The 18,711-nt window shown below is 53.2% G+C and overlaps 8 protein-coding genes across 8 annotated transcripts; 5 read left to right on the plus strand and 3 right to left on the minus strand.

The window, feature by feature from the left end:
- The first annotated feature begins 517 nt into the window (after window positions 1–517).
- Window positions 518–3,792, plus strand: VE01_07057 (uncharacterized protein). The gene is made up of 2 exons (XM_018276493.2): window positions 518–1,343; window positions 2,844–3,792. Exons 1-2 carry the CDS (start codon window positions 1,052–1,054, stop codon window positions 3,401–3,403), a joined length of 852 nt encoding a protein of 283 aa, XP_018127859.1. The 5' UTR covers window positions 518–1,051; the 3' UTR covers window positions 3,404–3,792.
- A 19-nt stretch (window positions 3,793–3,811) lies between these two features.
- VE01_07058 (uncharacterized protein) lies at window positions 3,812–5,332 on the minus strand. The gene is made up of 2 exons (XM_018276494.2): window positions 5,015–5,332; window positions 3,812–4,964 (listed from the first exon to the last, which is right to left on the minus strand). Exons 1-2 carry the CDS (start codon window positions 5,168–5,170, stop codon window positions 3,999–4,001), a joined length of 1,122 nt encoding a protein of 373 aa, XP_018127866.1. The 5' UTR covers window positions 5,171–5,332; the 3' UTR covers window positions 3,812–3,998.
- Window positions 5,123–7,484, plus strand: VE01_07059 (uncharacterized protein). Its single transcript, XM_018276495.2, has 2 exons — window positions 5,123–5,835; window positions 5,894–7,484. The coding sequence occupies exons 1-2, from the start codon at window positions 5,549–5,551 to the stop codon at window positions 7,329–7,331; spliced, it is 1,725 nt and encodes a 574-aa protein (XP_018127865.1). The 5' UTR covers window positions 5,123–5,548; the 3' UTR covers window positions 7,332–7,484.
- Window positions 7,469–8,093, minus strand: VE01_07060 (uncharacterized protein). Its single transcript, XM_018276496.2, has 2 exons — window positions 7,873–8,093; window positions 7,469–7,823 (listed from the first exon to the last, which is right to left on the minus strand). Exons 1-2 carry the CDS (start codon window positions 8,035–8,037, stop codon window positions 7,593–7,595), a joined length of 396 nt encoding a protein of 131 aa, XP_018127827.1. The 5' UTR covers window positions 8,038–8,093; the 3' UTR covers window positions 7,469–7,592.
- A 133-nt stretch (window positions 8,094–8,226) lies between these two features.
- VE01_07061 (uncharacterized protein) lies at window positions 8,227–9,522 on the plus strand. Its single transcript, XM_018276497.2, has 3 exons — window positions 8,227–8,305; window positions 8,360–8,425; window positions 8,485–9,522. The coding sequence occupies exons 1-3, from the start codon at window positions 8,266–8,268 to the stop codon at window positions 9,099–9,101; spliced, it is 723 nt and encodes a 240-aa protein (XP_018127828.1). The 5' UTR covers window positions 8,227–8,265; the 3' UTR covers window positions 9,102–9,522.
- FOL3 (folylpolyglutamate synthase) lies at window positions 9,159–10,602 on the minus strand. Its single transcript, XM_018276498.2, has one exon. It carries the CDS (start codon window positions 10,435–10,437, stop codon window positions 9,205–9,207), a length of 1,233 nt encoding a protein of 410 aa, XP_018127922.1. The 5' UTR covers window positions 10,438–10,602; the 3' UTR covers window positions 9,159–9,204.
- A 203-nt stretch (window positions 10,603–10,805) lies between these two features.
- VE01_07063 (uncharacterized protein) lies at window positions 10,806–12,829 on the plus strand. Its single transcript, XM_018276499.2, has 3 exons — window positions 10,806–11,026; window positions 11,094–11,832; window positions 11,885–12,829. Exons 1-3 carry the CDS (start codon window positions 11,016–11,018, stop codon window positions 12,491–12,493), a joined length of 1,359 nt encoding a protein of 452 aa, XP_018127826.1. The 5' UTR covers window positions 10,806–11,015; the 3' UTR covers window positions 12,494–12,829.
- Window positions 12,830–13,023: 194 nt separating this feature from the next.
- VE01_07064 (uncharacterized protein) lies at window positions 13,024–18,504 on the plus strand. The gene is made up of 10 exons (XM_018276500.2): window positions 13,024–13,611; window positions 13,676–13,810; window positions 13,857–13,886; window positions 13,957–14,021; window positions 14,071–14,512; window positions 14,565–14,943; window positions 14,996–15,489; window positions 15,548–16,459; window positions 16,513–17,174; window positions 17,229–18,504. The coding sequence occupies exons 1-10, from the start codon at window positions 13,447–13,449 to the stop codon at window positions 18,160–18,162; spliced, it is 4,218 nt and encodes a 1,405-aa protein (XP_018127921.2). The 5' UTR covers window positions 13,024–13,446; the 3' UTR covers window positions 18,163–18,504.
- The last annotated feature ends 207 nt before the right edge of the window (window positions 18,505–18,711 follow it).

The following is an 18,711-nucleotide window of genomic DNA, read 5'->3' on the forward strand; positions in this document are numbered from 1 at the left end:
TAGCTAAGCCGGGTAATTACGCCGTGATAATTAATTTGGGGTGGGATTTGTGCGTATATTCCGTTTACTGATATTTCCGTTTACTTGTATCTGTATCGTGTATGTAGAGTCAGTGAGGGGTATACTGTTTTTCGTCTGAAGTAGAGTAGAAATGCGCAATAGGGTGAGGATGGCATAGTTTTATTATTCTCCTATTATACTCCTCCTATTATACTCCTATTATACTCCTATTCCTATAGCCGAGTTAAATACTGACGGATATTCTCTTTCCCCTACCCTTTTCCTAGGTGGCAACGCGATTAATAGTCCCTGATTTGATAAATAACGTTCCTTGGCACCTGAGCCTCGATAAAAAGAGGGCTTTTCTATTTCCCCATTAGGATTAGCGCGCACTCCACCGGCGCAGGTTAAGGCAGGTTATCGGCAGCCGACGCCCATCATTTTGTATTTTCGTACTGTAATACTGGTAATAAATCGTAAAATAATCACTCACACGTGGAAATTCCCCCCCCACGTCCCCCAAACTGCCCACCACCCACCCACTGCCAGCCACTGCCAATCCTGCCCACCACCCACCACCCACCACACATTCCCGGTCAATAATCAATCCGTACATGATCGTTCCCTCGATCCCTCGATCCCTCGAAACAAAGGAAAACCCCCAACAACAACTTCTGCCGCCACCATCACCAACCACACTTCTATAACAAACTCGACTCTCAGAAATAGTCGACACTTACAACAACTACAATTTAATCGCCGTCAAATATCGACCCGGCGTAACCCATTGGCAAGAAGGGTGGACCGGCTTACCACATCGAGTCATAGTGCCCGCATTTCCCCCGGCCGGCTACGGAGACAAAGAGCCTTCATCGATACTAAGACCACACATCTCCAGCGTCACCTCGACTTTCCTCACCCCACAACAAAATAACCGCGAAGGCAACAGACTTCGATCCCGCGCAAGACACAGAAACAACGCAAACACCTCGATCCCCTCTGCGGACAAACACTCGACAAACGGAGATCACCTCCGATCAACCCCTCCATCATGGCGAGCAACCCATATCACGACGGCCAGCGGGGTCCAAACGTGGCCGAGTTCATCGCGAACCTGAATGCCATCCCGTCGGCACAGGACCTGGCTGCGCAGCAGCAGCAGGACTTCAACTTCGATGACGACCTGGCCATGTTCACCAACGCCACCTTCTTCGACTTCGATATCGGACAGGACGCCGACCTCCAGCCCGCCGCGCTCGGGTTCGACGGCCAGCAGCGCGGCGGCGACGCGCAGCTGCAGAGCTCACAAGACATGGCAAAGGCGAACATGGACTTTCTACAGGGTGAGTGACGCTTATTTTACATTTTTACACGGTCTATCTGTTTTGCGCATTGTCCTGTCGTCGCCTCTACCTCGCCGTCGCCTCGCCATATTCCACCACCACACACGACCTTTCAAAGTCTTCTGTGGTTGGGTGCTAGGTGGCGAGGCTACAGCTACCGGAGAGTGCGAGCGCTACCCCCACGGGCCCTCTGGTGCAGCGTGCAGGCCTGTTGTGCAGCTGAGCAGGGGCGAGACCCTTACTCCTGGGCCGGCTCAGCTCCTGAGCACGGGTATTTGCCCTCTGTTGGCCCTTCCCTGAGCACCCCAGTACGGGTTTTCGCGGGTTTCCAGTGCTGGTTTTTTCCCAGCTAGCCATTTGCAATCTGGTCGATCTTTCCGCGCTGTACCCTGTCCCAGACTCTGCCCTGGCGCGGCCTTGCTTTGTTCAAGCGACGAGCGAGGATTGGGCTGTGTCGACTGAGTGGGGGGTCAGTACGGGGGGGTGGCTGGCTGGTGGGCGGGCTCTTTGTTGGTTACGAGTGCTTTTGGTATGGGGCAGATGAGTTTGTTTGCATGGGCGATGGTGTGATGGGCGGCACTATGCGACACGCTATGGCTGTTCAACCCACCAGCGCGAATCAGCAGCGCCAGTAGCGCACGTAGTGCGTATAGTGCGAATAGCATCACCTCGCAGCGGAGTGCAAAGGGAATAGCCTGCAGATAGTTTCTGCAGGTTTCCACCTTGCGGTTTCGATAGTCAGACAGTGGACAGCACTGCTGTACTGTACTGTGCTGTGCTGTAATTTGCTCTACTGTACTGTACTGTATTGTACTGCATTGCACTGTACTTCACTGTCTCTGTACTCTGTACACCAGAAACCCACGACTTCCAGCCAGCGCAATCAATGTTAATCAATGACAATCAATCATCCTCGGTGCAACTCCAATGCACCTAATCTATCCGGCGTCGGGGCACTTGTCTCTTTTTATCTTTTATCAGTGAAAAGATACGAGAGACAGGCCTCGGAAAGAGACCTGGGTGGATTGCGAAGACTGGGAAGACTGGGAATATCGGGAAGGTGTGCGAGGAAGTGACGCGCCGAAGCCGATCCTGCCACAAACAAGTCCAAAACATCCCAAAACACCCCACGACCCCCAATCTTCCTATTGCTCAATTAAGTCACCCCCCTCATTTCCGACGTGGGAGTCCCGGCAACCGTGCGATTGCGTGCTGTCGCTGCTCCTGCGGGATGCCACAGGCCCAATTAGCGTCGGTCAGCCTTAGCACGTCTTTTCACGTGATACACCATCAAATATCCCCCTCCCGAAATACCACACATCTCTTATTATGAGAAGGCGTTCTCCAGTTCTGGAGTTCCCCCTCCCCCTTCCGCCCCCCCGAAAAAGCCGTTTCCAAAAAAACCCCACGTTTGCTCCAGCCAAAGGGCTTCTCCCGTGTTGCGCCACCATCGTGAACCTCAACCGATCGTTTTTGCTGACGATGTGATGGCTCGAGTAGGCGACTTCGCGTTCCCGGACTTCAGCTCCTTCTCGCAACAGCACCAGCACCCCAACGACGGCTACGCCGTGAACGGGGCCCAGCACGGCAACGGCCCGCAGCAGCACCAGCAGCTGTACCCAGCATCGGGCGACTCCAGCTCGTCACCGCCCTCGGGCCTCACCAGCCCGCAAAACGGGGAGAAGCGCAAGGCCTCCGACGCCCTCCTCGACGGCAATGGCGCCTACAGCGCGGGCTTTGAGGACTCGTCCCGCGTCGCGGCCGAGGAGGACAAGCGCAGGCGCAACACGGCTGCCAGCGCGCGCTTCCGCGTCAAGAAGAAGCAGCGTGAGCAGGCGCTCGAGAAGTCGGCGAGGGAGATGAGCGATAAGGTCGCCGCGCTTGAGGGGCGCATTGGTCAGCTCGAGACGGAGAATAAGTGGCTCAAGAACTTGGTCATGGAGAAGAACGATGATAAGGAGGATCTCGCGGCGTTGTGGAGGAAGTATAGCCAGGAGACCGCCGACAGGAAAGGTGACACGCGCAGGAAGGGTGTCGGAACATCGGAGTCGTCGGCTTAGGCTTGTTCGCGCCTGTGAAGCTACTCGACTGTCGATTACATAGGGGTTGTCTTCTTTTTGGGGGGCACCCCACACACGATCGAATCAAAGCAACAAACCACATTTTCTCCGAGCCGATATTTTCGAGAACGACGATGGGATTCTATCACTCGCCGTCCTTGCATACTTCGGGTTTATCTCAAATCTTGTCTATATAGTGCTTTTGTTGTTGCTGCCATGTTATGATCGTGGATTTTTTTCCTTGGGATCTATTCGTCGAGTTTGGGATTTTAGAACTTGTTTCTGGGGTGCCGGCTTGGTGGTGGATGGGGGTAGGGGTCAGGTGTTGTCATTTTTTTGGCGGGCCTGGCTTGGCTGGGGGAGGGAGGGCGGTGCATGCATGAGTGGATGAATATATGATTTTTCAAGTTATGTTCGTTGTGTTCTGTCTGTCTATATACCGTGATGTGAGATGCCTGTAACGCCTGTACTCTATATACACTCTATCGCTTGCGTCTATCCTCGCATATCCAGCCCACGGTCACCTTCATCTAAATCTATCCCTCTATCCTTCTATACCAACACCCATAACCACCCCGCCACAATCTCCAACCCCCTAAACCACCTCCTCCTTGAACCCAAACATCCTCCTCGAATTCCCCCACGCCGCCTCCGCCACCTCCTCAACCCTCACCCCCTTAATCCTCGCCACAGCCACCACAACCCGTCCAATCAAACACGGTTCATTCCTCCCCTTCACCAACGCCCCTTCGACCCACTTCTCCTTCTTAACCCACCTATACCCCGCCTCCCTCTCCAACACCTCCTTCGCTACCTCATCCTCCTTCCCCGGCCCGTCGTAACTAGGTCCTACGAACGCGGCGGATGCGTGAGTAGGTCGCATCTCGCACCACGGGCCGTCGGTCTCGACGTGCAGCCGCTCAAGGGGGAGGGCGCGCACGACGTCTATGCCTTCGGCGGCGCGGATGCTGCAGCCGTTTATACCGACATCCCAGCCTGCTGCGACGAGTTCTTGCATTTCTGCCACGGTGCCGGTGAAGCTGTGCACCACCCCCCTCTTGGGAAGTTTATCAGCACGCAACGTCAACTCGTGTAAGAAATCCTCGTGCGCGGCGCGGGAGTGCAGGAATAGTGGGGGGGGAGAAGGTAGAGAGGCTGCGAGGTCGAGTTGGGTGCGGAAATGGGTGAGTTGTGTCTCCTTGGGGGAGAGGGTGAGGCGGTCGTAGTCGAGGCCGATTTCCCCGATGGCGACGAAGGCTTCTTTGGGGGCTGAGAGGAACAACTCGCGCAGTTCGTCGAGGAGACCCTGCGGACCAAGGGGGTGCGTGTCGAAGGCCTGCGTGGAGCAGGGGTGCACACCGATTGTGCAGGAGAGGAGGGTGGGATGCTCTGCACATAAGTCCAGCGCGGCGTGCGAGGTGGGGAGGTCAGAGCCGGTGAGGAGGAGGTGTGTGAGGCCGGCGTCGCGGGCGCGTGAGAGGACGGCGGGGAGGTCAGGGGCGTGCCGCGGGGTGCCGTGGTGGATGCCGTTGTAGACGGGGTCGGTGAGGTTTATTCCGATCTTGGGAAGTGTTAGAATTGGGTTTTGTGGGGAGGGGGGGAGGGGCATACGTCGATGAAGCGGGGTTTGTAGGGGGTGGAGGGCGGGGGTGGGGGGGTGGAGGAGGTCATTGTTGTGAGTGTCCGGAAGGCGGAGGGGATTGAAGGTTTTTGGTGATAGAGAGGGCGCGTGGGGAAGCGCGAGAGGGTGCGCAGGGTGATGCGCATAAGGATAAGTGAGTGATCTTGAAATTATTCCCCGGGTATAAACACAACGTTCTCGAACATATAAAAAGCCCGGCCCACCTAAAGGCGTGCCTGGGCGCGGAAGCGGATCATTACCTCCTCCGAATCCTTATCCGCAGGGTCCTATGGATCGGTGAATCGCGGGCCCAGGAAAAAAAGTGTTGAGGGGTGGCGCGGCCGGTGTCGGGAAGTGCCGAGGCGCCGCGACGGCGAGGACGGATTAAATTTCTTGTATCGGCCGCGCATGTGGACGAGTCGTGTCGCTATTGACGAGAGAACAAAAACCAACCGGGCGGCACTTTTGTGTGATTTTTTTTCCTCTATGGAAGGGCGATTTGTGGCCGGTTAACGATTGATAGGATGAAAGGGCTTAATTTTGCGCAGGGCTTTGCCAGGGCGCCCTGGACGTGTCGCGCTTGCACGAGGCAGATAAGACAGCCGCTGCTGAGGGCGACGGGGAGGAAGGGTTATGCGACGGCTGCGCCGACGGCGAGGAGGGGGTTGAGTACGGGGACTATTCTGGTTACGGCGACGGTGGGGTCGGCGATTATTACGGCGGCGGTGTATCCGAATGATGTGAAGCATGCGTACCAGGCGTGTCAGAGGTCGGGGAGGGTGGTGGTTGCGCTGGCGAAGTGTATTAATGAGTAGGTACTCCAATGGAAGATGGGATGGGGGGATGAGAAGATGCTAACCTGGGCATAGTTATCGCGTTACCCTCAACCACAACGAGAAGACACCTGAGGACGAGGATGAGAATACAAAGAGGCTGAAGGCTTGCCACCAGCGATGCGCCAGTCGCACACTCAGGGTGCTGGAGCAGAATGGAAGCATATTTATCAAGTTGGGACAGCATTTGTCGTCCATGAACTACCTCTTACCCGAGGAATACTGCAAGACGATGCTGGTTCTCCAAGACAGGTGTCCCGTCTCATCTTACGAATCGATAGAGGAGATGTACCTCCACGATACAGGCGGAAAACTTCTCGACTACTTCTCCGAATTCTCGCCTGAGCCCATCGGCGCTGCGTCTCTCGCGCAGGTGCATCTGGCTACCATAAGAGAGACGGGACAAAAGGTCGCAGTCAAGATGCAACACCCGCACCTGGCTCAATGGGCAAATCTCGACATGAAGCTCACCGCCTACACCTTCTCCGCGCTGAAGTACTTCTTCCCCGAATACGACCTCGAGTGGCTCTCAAGCGAAATGGAGGTCTCCCTCCCCCAAGAACTCGACTTCAAGCTCGAAGGCCAAAACGCCCTCCGCACAAAAGAATACTTCTCCCACATCCCCTCTCTACCTCTCCTCATCCCCGACGTCCTCTGGGCCAAAGACCGCATCCTAGTAATGGAGAACATGTCCGGTGCCCGCCCCGACGACCTCGCCTACCTCGACGCCCACGGCATCGACCGTGATGAGGTCTCAGCCGCGCTGGCGCGCATCTTCAATGAAATGATCTTCGGCACTAACGCGCCCCTACACTGCGACCCGCATGGCGGCAATCTTGCTGTGCGCCCGAGCACACGCCGCGGCGGACCGAACTTTGAAATCATCCTCTACGACCACGGTCTGTACCGCGACATCCCACAGAATCTACGCCGCGCGTATGCCAAGCTGTGGCTCGCGATCCTAGACGCCGACGAGGCGGAGATGCGGCGCTGGTCGCACGAGGTGGCTGGCGTGACCGATGACGATTTTCAGCTCTTCGCGTCTGCGATCACCGGCCGTGACTACCGCGCCGTCGGCACAGGGGTAGCGTCCGCGGTGCGCACGGCCGAGGAGAAGCGCGAGATCGGGGATCAGTTGGCGGAAGGGATGCTAGCGCAGCTGGTGCAGATGTTGGGGAAGGTTCCGCCGATTATCCTCTTAATTCTAAAGACGAATGATTTGACGAGGAGCTTGGATGAGGGGTTGCAGACCAGACAGGGGCCGGTGAGGACGTTTCTTATACTGGCGAGGTATTGTGCGAGGACGGTGTGGGAGGAGCAGGTGGAGCAGATTAGGGAGGCGGGGAGCTTGTTGAGGCCGAGGAATTTGGTGAGGCTTTTGGGGGCTTGGTGGGGGTATTTGAGGGTGGAGATGAAGTTGGAGGTGTTTGAGAGGTGGTTGGGTGTGAAGAGGGTGCTGGGCCTCTCGCTGTGAAAGATGGTATATAAAACTTGAGAAGCTGGGAAGATGATGGGCTAAGGATAGGGGTGTTCGGATAACTTGTAATATTAGCGTGCATTATAGAGCAAACATAGAAGCAACCTAGTTGCAGGGCAGCCATCATATAGAATTGGGTAAATATTATATAAACTAGCGTACGCCCAAAATGCTCATATCCATTATGCCAATGTAGTGCTCCACCATAACTCCATAACTCCATCTCATAAGTCCCTCCCAATTGCTTATAGAAAGTCTTCATGATTTTTGTAGACTCCCCCATTCCTTCAGCTTTGCCACACAGCGTGTATGATATGACTCAATCGCCTTCTTATAATCCCCCTCCAAGTCTCCCTCTAGCGCCTTCTCAGCTAGCTCACTGGCCGCGCGAAAATCGTCGTAAAAGTATAACTGCTCGATAGCATGGATGATGCTCTGGAACTGCTGCTTCGAGGGGTTGTTTATAGGGAGGTCGAGAGTTTTGTAGATCTGTAGTCCGTTAGCTTTTGAAACGTAGAAAACATAAAGTATATCTTACCTCTCCATTGTCGATCGTAGGCTTCCATGACGCCTTTTGCGCCTCGTAGTCCTCCTGCGACTGAAAATCGCGGGGTACCTTCACCTCCGGTGCAGCGCCGGACTCAGAGTCTGAGGACCCAAGGTCCATAGCTAGAAAGCCGCCATCATCTCCGTCTTCCGCCATATCTTGAACTTGGACACGTCCTGTCGTATAACTGCGAGGGTGGACGTCGAGCAGTGTGGTTCAGAGTCGCATCATCTGGAAAATAAGGTAAGAAAGCTTATCGTGCAGCGGGCACTAAGTGAACCCGCGTTACACGCCTATCTTACCCCGCCAAGGTCCCCCGCACCTACTCCGACTCAGCTGCGGCTCCGTTCTTGTTTCAACGTTGCGACGTAAATATAAGACGATATGGAGGAGCAAATCACTCGTTTGGTAGATAAATTAAAAAGTATGCATACCCCGGATATTTAAAGGCCGAGCCACAGCTAACAGACCGCGGCAGACAAGGTCTCGGAGCTCCAACCGGGCTCCCGATACCTCGTAGCCATCTCTGGCATCCCAGGCTCTGGTAACTATTCACAGCCTTATCCAACCCATTATGACTACAAACTAACCACACTCACACAGGCAAGACAACTCTAGCCTTGGCCATAACCGCACGCCTCAATGCCTCCCACGCCGCCTCCAACCCCTCTTCCCCCCCTTTAGCTGTCTATGTCCCCATGGACGGCTTCCACCTCACCCGCGCCCAGCTAAGCGCCATGCCCAACGCCGCGGAAGCTCACGAGCGGCGCGGCGCCCCCTGGACCTTCGACCCGCAAAAACTCCTCGATTTCGTGCGGGCGATGAAGGACCCAGCACGGGGCACCGTATTCGGGCCGTCGTTTGACCATGCGCTCAAGGACCCGGTGGAGGATGATGTGAGGGTCGATGAGAGCGCGCGGGTTGTGGTGCTGGAGGGGCTGTATCTGAGTCTGGAGGTGGGGTTGTGGGGGGAGGTGGGGCGGGAGATGGATGAGCGGTGGTTTGTGGATGTGGAGAGGGAGGTTGCGACGGGGAGGGTGGTGGAAAGGCATGTTAAGAGTGGGGTTTGTGCGTCCAGGGAGGAGGCGGTGGAGAGGGCGACGGGGAGTGATGCGTTGAATGCGGAGGAGATTATAGCGGGGAGGGGGGAGGTGGAGGAGGTTATTAGGAGTGTGCAGGATGAGAAGTGGGCGGGGTTGAATGTTGAGGATGATGAGTAGGGAGGGTGCAGGGCGCGATATTAGACGGTGTTTCACTACCAAGGCTATCGTAGATGAAGCGATATGATATTTATTGGAATTCGGGGTATCAGTTTCAAAGGGGTTACTTGCTCTCGGATTCGGCACTACGGAGTAATCGCAGGACGTCAGAGACAAGATATAAACTCCCTGCGATAACCAGGGGCCCACCTGCAGCAGTATCAGCCGCCCAGCGCAGTGCTCCCGAGACATCGCTGCCAGCGTCATGCTGCTGTGAAGTTTCCACACCAGCGCTAGAAATACTGCTGAGGATATCCTTCGATGACATTGGTTGTACCCACGGCATCCCATCAACGGCCCCGAACTCAGTCGTCACCACGTTGTCGCCAGGCTGCACAAGGGGCTTCAGAATGTTATCGAGCTCTTTCCCAGCTGATGCGGCGAGGACCCATGTCACTCTAGAGGACTTTGAGCGCAGTTTGCGATCGACGAAAGCTCCGAGGGCTGCTGCTGATTGCGCATTGTGTGCGCCATCCAGTGTAGTCAGCTCCTGACGTCCGGTAATGGCGCCGATTCCTATTTGTTGCAACCTTCCCGGCCATTGCAATTTCCGTACAGCAGGCAGGATCTGATCCAAGGGGGGGTTGGGGTTCCTGGTTGCTATCTGAAATGCGTTGTATGCGCACGCAAGATTATCCAACTGGTGCGGCTCGAAATTAGCTTCTGATATCTCTTTAGCGACTTCAGAACCCATTGCGCTCAGAGCGACCTTGGTGCCAATGTCCCGAGCATGCTTTTCCACTACTTCCCTCACAGAAGGGGGGTTGGTGCTGTCTAGCACACAGGGTACTCCTGGTCTCATGATGCCTGCTTTTTGCAGTGCGATTTCTTCGAGAGTATTTCCCAGGAATGACTGGTGGTCAATTCCCATCTTGGATATGACAGTGACAGCTTTATTCTCTAGGATATTTGTCGCATCCAGTCTCCCACCCAACCCAACTTCTATCACGCCCATCTCGATCTTCTCTCGCGCAAAGATTTCGAATGCAGTGGCGGTCAAGAGCTCAAATTCAGAGGCACCAATCCCCTCATCCTTGTTCCGGTTGTTGACCAGGCGCTCAGCCTCGAGAAATACCGACTCCTGCACCGCCTTATCGTTGATCGTGATGCAGTCCCACCTGTCGATGAGATGCGGGGATGTGAAACGGCCGCTTCTGACGCCGCTTGCCTGTAGCATGGCGGAAAGGTACGCGCATATTGTCCCCTTCCCATTGGTACCCGCGACGTGGATCGCCTTCCAAGTCTGAGGCGTGTGTTGAACCAGGCGCGCAATGCGCATCAAGCCAAGCTCTATCATATTCCAGCTGCTGTCGCTCGCATTTCGAGCAAACGAAACTTAGAATTCACCTCCGAGTCATCGCAGTCGCCAAGATACCAGGCTGCTGTCGTCGTTGTTGCAGCTGTTGCGGTGCTGCTGGTTATATTTCAGACGTGAGTCAGTATCTCTAGAGCACTGAGGTCGTATCAATCTATAGAATCGATGATGATGTTCCTGAAATATTTTAGCGCGAGTCCTTAGCGCGATTTCGGAACAAAAGCCACAGGTACAACAGGGTACTTTTAGTGCTCTACTGGAGCATTGTTACCTCGTGGGGGCGCACGATCTGATTGGCTGAGGAATTGTGTCACCCCGTCACGCTTGGCTTTCCCTCCGATCTCCAGACATCGCCCGCCCGCCTCCCCAATAATCCGTCGCTTCAGGCATTATCTCATCTCAAAATCAATTGACGCCGTCGACCCCGACGTCTAAGAATATTATTTGAAATCTTTTTGAATCTATCGCGATTTCTATAACCTCAATTCGCGACCGTCCTTCACTCCAGAAATCCAAACTCTTGTCGAACTCTACCCCAGAGTTGACGCGCCACATCTGACATGGGCCTGCCGTAAGTTGCCTTCGCGATTAGCCCCAATCAACACGCTCTACGGTTGCTAACATGAATTCGCCAACAGATTATTCGTAACGCCTGCTGATAACGGGATATCGCCGAGGCCTGGCGACAAGGAAACTTCCAATGAGCGAACTACCATTCGGAGACAACGCCCCGCCCGTCGGGGGCGCACTATCTCCAGCAGCGAGCGCCTGCGAGAGCACTGGGTCCGAAATGGAGGCAGATTCTCTTTCCAGGAGCCACCGAGCATAACTTCGCAAATGGAAGAAAGCGCTGCCGCTGCTTTAGAAGAAAGAATCACCAGGACTACCATGGAGGAGCGCCGCCGGCGCGCGCAAATGCAGGGCGCACCCGTCGCGATTCCTTCCCCTTGGGCCGACCGTTCCACGCCCCCTCTACCTTCATCAACGACAGAGAACCCTGCCCCCCGCGTCATGCCGCCGAATCCTTGGGGCTGGAACTCGCAACCCGATGGACCACTTCTTCCTCCAGCGCCAGAGTCTCCCCCTCTATTCGCGGCCCGGGCAGCTTGGAGGAGTGCGCCATCCAGAGGATTTACCCAGCGAGTAGATATCCAACAGCTCTACAATGATCGTGCACACGCCCGCCGCGCAAGGATTGCTATTGCCGCCCGGAACCACCCTTCGAGAAGCATAAGGCTGTCTGTTGCTGAGCAAAATGCATTTCTAGAAGCACAGAATGAGTTGCTGAATTCCCTGACGGAGGAACAATTGATGGCTTCGGATGCTGACCCTTTGGGGACGCCGCCTCCTTGGATGAACAGCTCAATCCTATCCCAGGTCAGTCCGCCATACTCATCGATATAATTTGGTTTTCTAACGTGACATCTAGCTAAGAGATGAACCAAGTGCAAGCGCAAATGCCTTGCCGCCTTCAGAGAACAACTCTACAGAGAGGCGCCGGTTCCGTCTACCACGCGTCGATGGCCTTGGCGACCGTGAGCGAAGCTTAAGCCCTGACGGAGACGGAGCATGGGACACTTTGCTCACAACCATCAGTCCCGATCCCCAACCGCCAAGTGCAGGGTCGTCTTTTGCATCGACGTCCGCCTCTGAAGCCGCCTCGTCGGTACCTACTTCCACGTCTTCCGCTACATCAATAGGACCACCGATAGAAATCGACTACGGTGCCTCGTTCGAGAACATTTGCGAGTATGTTGAAGCTAATTCGCCATCATCGGATCCAGACGAGGAGGAGCAGGAGATGTTGGATTTTTTTGATGCCCGTGAAGCTGGAGAGCGATTCTGGCGTGGCTACACAGATGTTGTGGCAGCGCGAGCTGACCGAGTCGCTAGACACGCGAGTCAAGCTGATGGGGAGAGTATGGGAGGCATGCAACGCATTGTCCGGCGACTGGCTCGCAGACAGGACATTCCAGATGAGTGGTGGGCAGAAGTTGGGCTTAGCCGGACTATTCCTCACGAGCTGGTCCAGTCATGATAAAAGCAGGAAAAGTCTCACTTTTGTTGAAATAGGGGAAAGGGCGCATCGCTGATATTCTCGCTTCTGGGGTGTCCAGGCCATGGGCGGCGTTAGAGAGGAGGAAGTTCCATTATGGAGGCGAAGATTTGATATCACGGTCAACAACGTATGTAATACACATGTAAAGTAACTTGCTTTAACTGCAGAAAAGCACGATATCCACGGCGACCTCTCGTTATTATAATAGCTTAGTTACTTCGCAGACCAGGGGAAGCTGGTACTTGCCTTGGTTGTACGATAGCCGACATCTTGCATCATTAATTTTAAGCAGATAGAAGGTTATCATAAATGGACACTCAATTCCACTGTGAAAACAAACTTTATAGAAAACTGCAGCTTACTTGAGTTTGTGTATCTTTCAATTTCTCGAGTCCTTTGATATTATCCCCAGAGTGTATTTGTGTGGTTATCCCTTGGCTCCACTTCGGCCTCCGGATTAACATGTATGGGTCACGACCACGATCAGAGGACCATCCCTTTTCGGTAGACGCAAGCCACATCCTCAGCCTTACCTGGTGAGACCCCTGCAACCAAGTATACTGGCCGTTTGCCAGCTCAATTTCGGAATCCAGCTCGTACAGACCGGCCAATGCGACTGACTCCCTAACCGATCCTCCCATAGCCCTTCAAGCTTGAGGCTACGACCACCAGACCACGAAATCCCACGACAAGAGCCCGAAGAAGCCGTGCGTGCTCCTCCAAGACGAACTGCCCCCGATCCCGTCGATACAGCCGCGACCCTTGCCTATAAGCCGGGCCCCTCCTCCGAACTGCCATAGGTGAAACGCAAAGACGAGTTTCGTGGATAGAGGACTGAGGCAGGGCAGATGATGTGATGAGACGTTCTCCAGCACGGCTTGCTTCGTTTCTCTCTACCGGCATACAATAGTGTTGCTGCCACCGCGAGACGCATGGTCATGGTTTCCCATGCGCCATCGTCAGGGGAGCGGCAGGCGAACGGCAGAGCTGGGGCACAGGGACGCGGAAATGGAAGAGTCGAGAGGGCACATGGGACACCGAGGAAGGAGGGTGCGGTGAAGGAGAAGGCGGTGCAGGATCCCGGGTTGAAAGACTACGTGAGTTTCGGCGGTCACACAACAAGGGCATATATGGGCATTGTCTGACTTACTGTGCTTTCAGCGTTTAGGAGAGTGTCTCGGAAAAGGCGCGTTTGGGTCGGTTTATAAAGCATTCAACTGGGGAACTGGGGAGGCGGTGGCCGTGAAGCAGATCCGTATTGCGGACTTGCCCAGGAGTGAATTACGCAACATCGAGGTATGCTCAGAAGTGACTATGCCTCAGACTGAGCTGACATTAGCAGGCCGAAATCGATTTATTGAAGAACTTGAATGTAAGTCTTTGTCCACGGTGGCTTTCGTCCCTGTGGACGGCAAGGGCCGAGCCGGTACTAACTGTCTCAGCATGATAATATTGTCAAGTATCTGGGTTTTGTGAAGTCGCCAGAGTGTTTAAACATCATTCTCGAGTAAGTCTTGTTGCTCAATTGGCCATAAAACGCTTTCTAAATATGTTAGATATTGTGAGAACGGCTCTCTGCATTCGATATGCAAGAACTTCGGAAAGTTTCCCGAGAACCTGGTTGGAGTGTATATGGCACAGATACTGCAGGGGCTCCTTTACCTGCATGACCAGGGTGTTATTCACAGAGACATCAAAGGTGCCAATATTCTGACCACCAAAGATGGGAAGGTAAAGCTTGCGGACTTCGGTGTGTCCACGAGTACACTGGCCGCAACTGGAGACAAGGAAGCTCAAGTTGTAGGCACGCCTTACTGGATGGCGCCAGAAGTTATCCAGCTTTCAGGGGCAACTACTGCTTCTGATATATGGAGCTTGGGCTGCACTGTTATTGAGCTTCTGGAGGGAAAGCCACCGTATCATAAGCTTGCACCAATGCCTGCATTGTTTGCCATTGTCAATGACGACCATCCTCCTCTTCCAGAGGGTGTCTCTCCTGTAAGTTGCTCAATCCCTCATACGTTGTTGAAGTTTCTCACGGCGAGTATAGGCGGCCCGCGACTTCTTAATGCAATGCTTTCAAAAGGATCCCAATCTCAGAGTTTCAGCGCGCAAGCTACTAAAGCATGCATGGATTGTGGGATCTCGTCGAAGTGATGCGCCGATACCTAAGCCTCCAGCGAACTTCAATGAAGCCGTTGAGGAGGTTAAACAATGGAACGAAGCTCTGCGATCTCCGAACAATGGATCTTTGAAGACGTCTACCAGGTCAAGTGTTGCAAGCCCTCTTCCACAAAGAAGAGATGCCCCTTTGAGGAATGTGCACAACGAGCAACAACCGTCTGCATTGGGAGTATCTGCCAAGGGCCCCTTAGTATTAGCAAAGCCTCGGATTTACGCTGAGGCTTTTCGGTCTCCTGAGGCAATCGGTAAGTTGCTTGTTTACTGCCTCGCCTACTCCCACTAATAATATTTGAATAGGTGATGATAATTGGGACGATGATTTTACCACATCAATCTCGCCAAGCTCTCTCCACCTTCCACACCTCAAACCACACGACAATTTCGGAGGATTGTTTTCCTCAGACAAGTTGAAACTGCTTGCTTCTGCTGACATGGGATTTGATTCCGGCAGTGATAACTGGGATGAAAATTTCGAAGGCGATTTGATTACTATCAAGGGACCTCGCCGCTTCGCTGAGCCTGACTATCAAGAGCTCGAGACCATTCGCCCTTATCCTATCAAACCAAAGACGAACCACGATCTGAAGCCTCCCGCTCCTACAAACCTAGTTCGCAAGCGTTCCATGACGCTCCCTCAACCCCCGAAGACAGCTAACAAAAACCAACCTACTTCTAAATTTGCCTTGCCTGCGCGACCAGCAGCGTTGTTCCGGGAACAGACTATCGAAGATTATTCTGACCTCTATTTCGAGAACGAAAGCGTGTTTGATAGAAGGATGAGTGCTACAAAGGTAACTTTCTACTTTGAATCATACGTATATGTTCTAAGCATCACTAACGGCCATTCAGGACGACTTGCTTTCCCCAAAGCTATTTCATCCATCTGACTTGACACGCGCACCGAAATCCGGTTCGCCCGTCATCGGTGGGAGTGTCAGGAGACACATTACGCCACGACAAGATGTAGACGAACTGTCTATTCGACGCGCAAACTCTTCCGTTGAAATCCAACGTTATGCTGAGGATGAAGAGGATGAAGATTTCTCTGCTTTGTTCGCGAACGGCCCCGCCGTCTCAGAGCGCGATGTATCCGATCTTGGCTCTGAGGATGGCGCACTGATGCTTCACTCGAAGCTTTCAAACAACTCCTGGCTTGGAGATGAGGATGATGAAGATGACCCATTCGCGTCCTTAGAGCAGGGCTTCGATGAGATGGACCTGCAGGCAAACATTGCGCGCGACAAACACGCGCGTCTTTCTACCTTGGTAGAGGGCTTGATTAGCTCGCTGAAGACAACTACTGGCGAGGAAATCCTGACTGACAAGTCCGAAGAGCTACTCGATGTTCTATACGAATCTCCAGAATCGAAGGCCATGATCATCAGCGCTCATGGTATGCTTCCAATCCTTGAGATCTTGGAGCCATGTACCGTCAAGACTCGCGAAAGCTTGATTCTCTGTCTCCTGAAGGTTGTAAATGCCATCATACTCGGCACTGTTGACATCCAAGAGAACTTGTGCTTTGTCGGAGGCATCCCAATCATCACCAAGTTTGCTGCTAGACAATACTCAAACGAGATCAGACTCGAAGCTGCAGCTTTTGTCCGCCAGATGTATCAGACATCTACCTTGACACTTCAAATGTTTGTCAGTGCCGGTGGTCTCAATGTTCTGGTTGAGTTTCTAGATGAAGACTACGACGAGGCTCGAGACCTTGTCCTGATTGGTGTCAATGGCATTTGGAATGTATTTGAGCTACAGGTAAAGAAATATCGCTCTCGTTTTGGAATAACACAAGCTAATGAAGCATATAGGGGCCAACTCCAAAGAACGACTTCTGTCGCATATTCTCCAGGAGCAAGATCCTCTATCCTCTTTCTTTGGTCCTTAACAGGGTCCTGGATGAAGAAGGAGAAATCCCCGAACTCATTGAGGGACGCATTGTGAACATCTTCTATCTATTCTCTCAAGCTGAGAACTACGTCAAAGAAGTTGTTGCAAATCGCATAATGCTCAAGGGTGTCTTGAAAGATCTTCGCCGAATGTCCCCGATTCATCAGATCACTATGCTCAAGTTCATCAAGAACTTGTCCATGTTGTCCACGACACTGGATGCGTTGCACTCTTCGAACGCCATCGAACTACTCATTGATCTCCTTGGCTCTAGCAGAAGGAGGAACCAAGTTCATTTCCGAGAGATCTGCAACCAGGTCCTAAACACAATGTATAACTTGTGTAGGTTGAGCAAGGTTCGACAGGAAGACGCGGCAGTAAATGGGATAATCCCACTGCTCAAGAAGATCATGGAGGGCGACAGACCACCAAAGGAGTTTGCACTCCCAATCTTGTGTGACATGGCTCACTCTGGAAAGGTTGGACGAAAGTATCTGTGGCAAAACCAAGGTCTTCAGTTCTACATCTCTTTGTTGGCAGACCAGTATTGGCAGGTTACGGCGTTGGATGCCATCTTTATATGGTAAGTACAAAGGATTATATTCAATACATTGTTACATTGTGCTAATCGTACTAGGCTCCAAGAAGAGACAGCTCGAGTCGAGAAATGCCTTCTCGATGGTCATTTCACAGAAGCAATCGTCAAATGTTTCAACACTCCGAAGGCAAACAACTTCGACTACAACCTACTCGAGCCACTTCAAAAGCTTCTTCGACTGTCACCACCAGTTGCCGCTTCACTCGCCCGCTTTGATATGTACTCCGGTATCCTTCAGAAGCTAAACCACAAAAAGGCCGTCATCCGTCTCAACTTGCTGAGGATCGCCCGCAGCATCTGTGAACCAAGCGAAGAATGCGAGCAGGATATCAGATCCCACCATCTCTTCGAAGCCATTGAGGGATTGGCAGATCACGATGGTGCAGTGTTGGTGAGAAACATGGCAAGCGAGCTTGTCAGGTCCACGTTTGAGACCACAGGTGTCCGTGAACAAGACGTGCACAGCAGTGCCAGCAAGAGCCGTAGGAACGTTAGAAGGCAGAGCTCGTTTCCTACGCCGAGCCAGAGAATGGCGAGCCCCACTACTCCTACACACGGTGGCCGTGCCAATATCAGCTTTGGAACCTTGATGGATTCGTTCAACTCACCAAGGCGCCCTGGTCTGAGTGGAGAAGGCCGTTCTCGCCCAAGCAGCAGGGATGGCCCACAGATGCTGAGCAAAATGGCAAGTTCGGAGTCTATGGTTGGGACTCCTGTTATCAAGAGCCGCCTTCCTAGGACCTCAGCTGCGTTGAGAACTTCCAGGGCATCCCTGGCTGGACCCATCCCACGGGATTCAAGGGTTGAGCCAACATTCAGCCCCAGGAAGAGAGGAGACAGCGGTGGAAGCCTGACCAGCAGCAGCAGTGGAGGGAGGGTCAAGAGCGACCCGAAACAACCAAGTGCCAGTATGAGCCACCTGGTGTCAAAGAGAAGGCCAAGGGCCCCAAGCGGCGACATCAAGTGGTCTTAAACCGGGAAAACTCGATGATAGCTCCAGCGGCACAATCTGCTGGCTAGTTATCATGTCGAAACCAAAAGCAACAATTCGGAATATGGGAGCGGATGATGCTCCCATGGGTCTGGTGGGTATAATTGTTTTTACGCCATGTTCGCCAGGGGCGTTTGTATTATGGGATACGCTTTTTGCTGCATAGATAGCGGAGAGGGACGGGGATGGATGGCCTCAGTGTTATGGATCACAGACTTATGGATCAGAGAAACTTGTTATGCCGGTGTCTGTTCAAGCAAAAGACGCAATGAGATTATAGGAATTAGCTAAACAATCCTATAATAAATGACTATTTAAATTCAATCTTTCGATCTCACAAGGGCAAGTAAGAATCATGTTTTGGGGGCAAGTCCTCACTAGGAAGATGTAGCTCAGCCAAACCAGGAGAGGACAGAGCATATTCATTACTTGACCAAGTCATATACTGCGCACATATAGACCTCTGTCCGTTCTTAAGCATTTATAGAATATATAACCTACGTGTATTTATCCAGTGTTGCCCGAGTACTA

This window comes from Pseudogymnoascus verrucosus, assembly GCF_001662655.1.
Source record: "Pseudogymnoascus verrucosus strain UAMH 10579 unplaced genomic scaffold scaffold_41, whole genome shotgun sequence".
NCBI lineage: Eukaryota > Fungi > Ascomycota > Leotiomycetes > Thelebolales > Thelebolaceae > Pseudogymnoascus > Pseudogymnoascus verrucosus.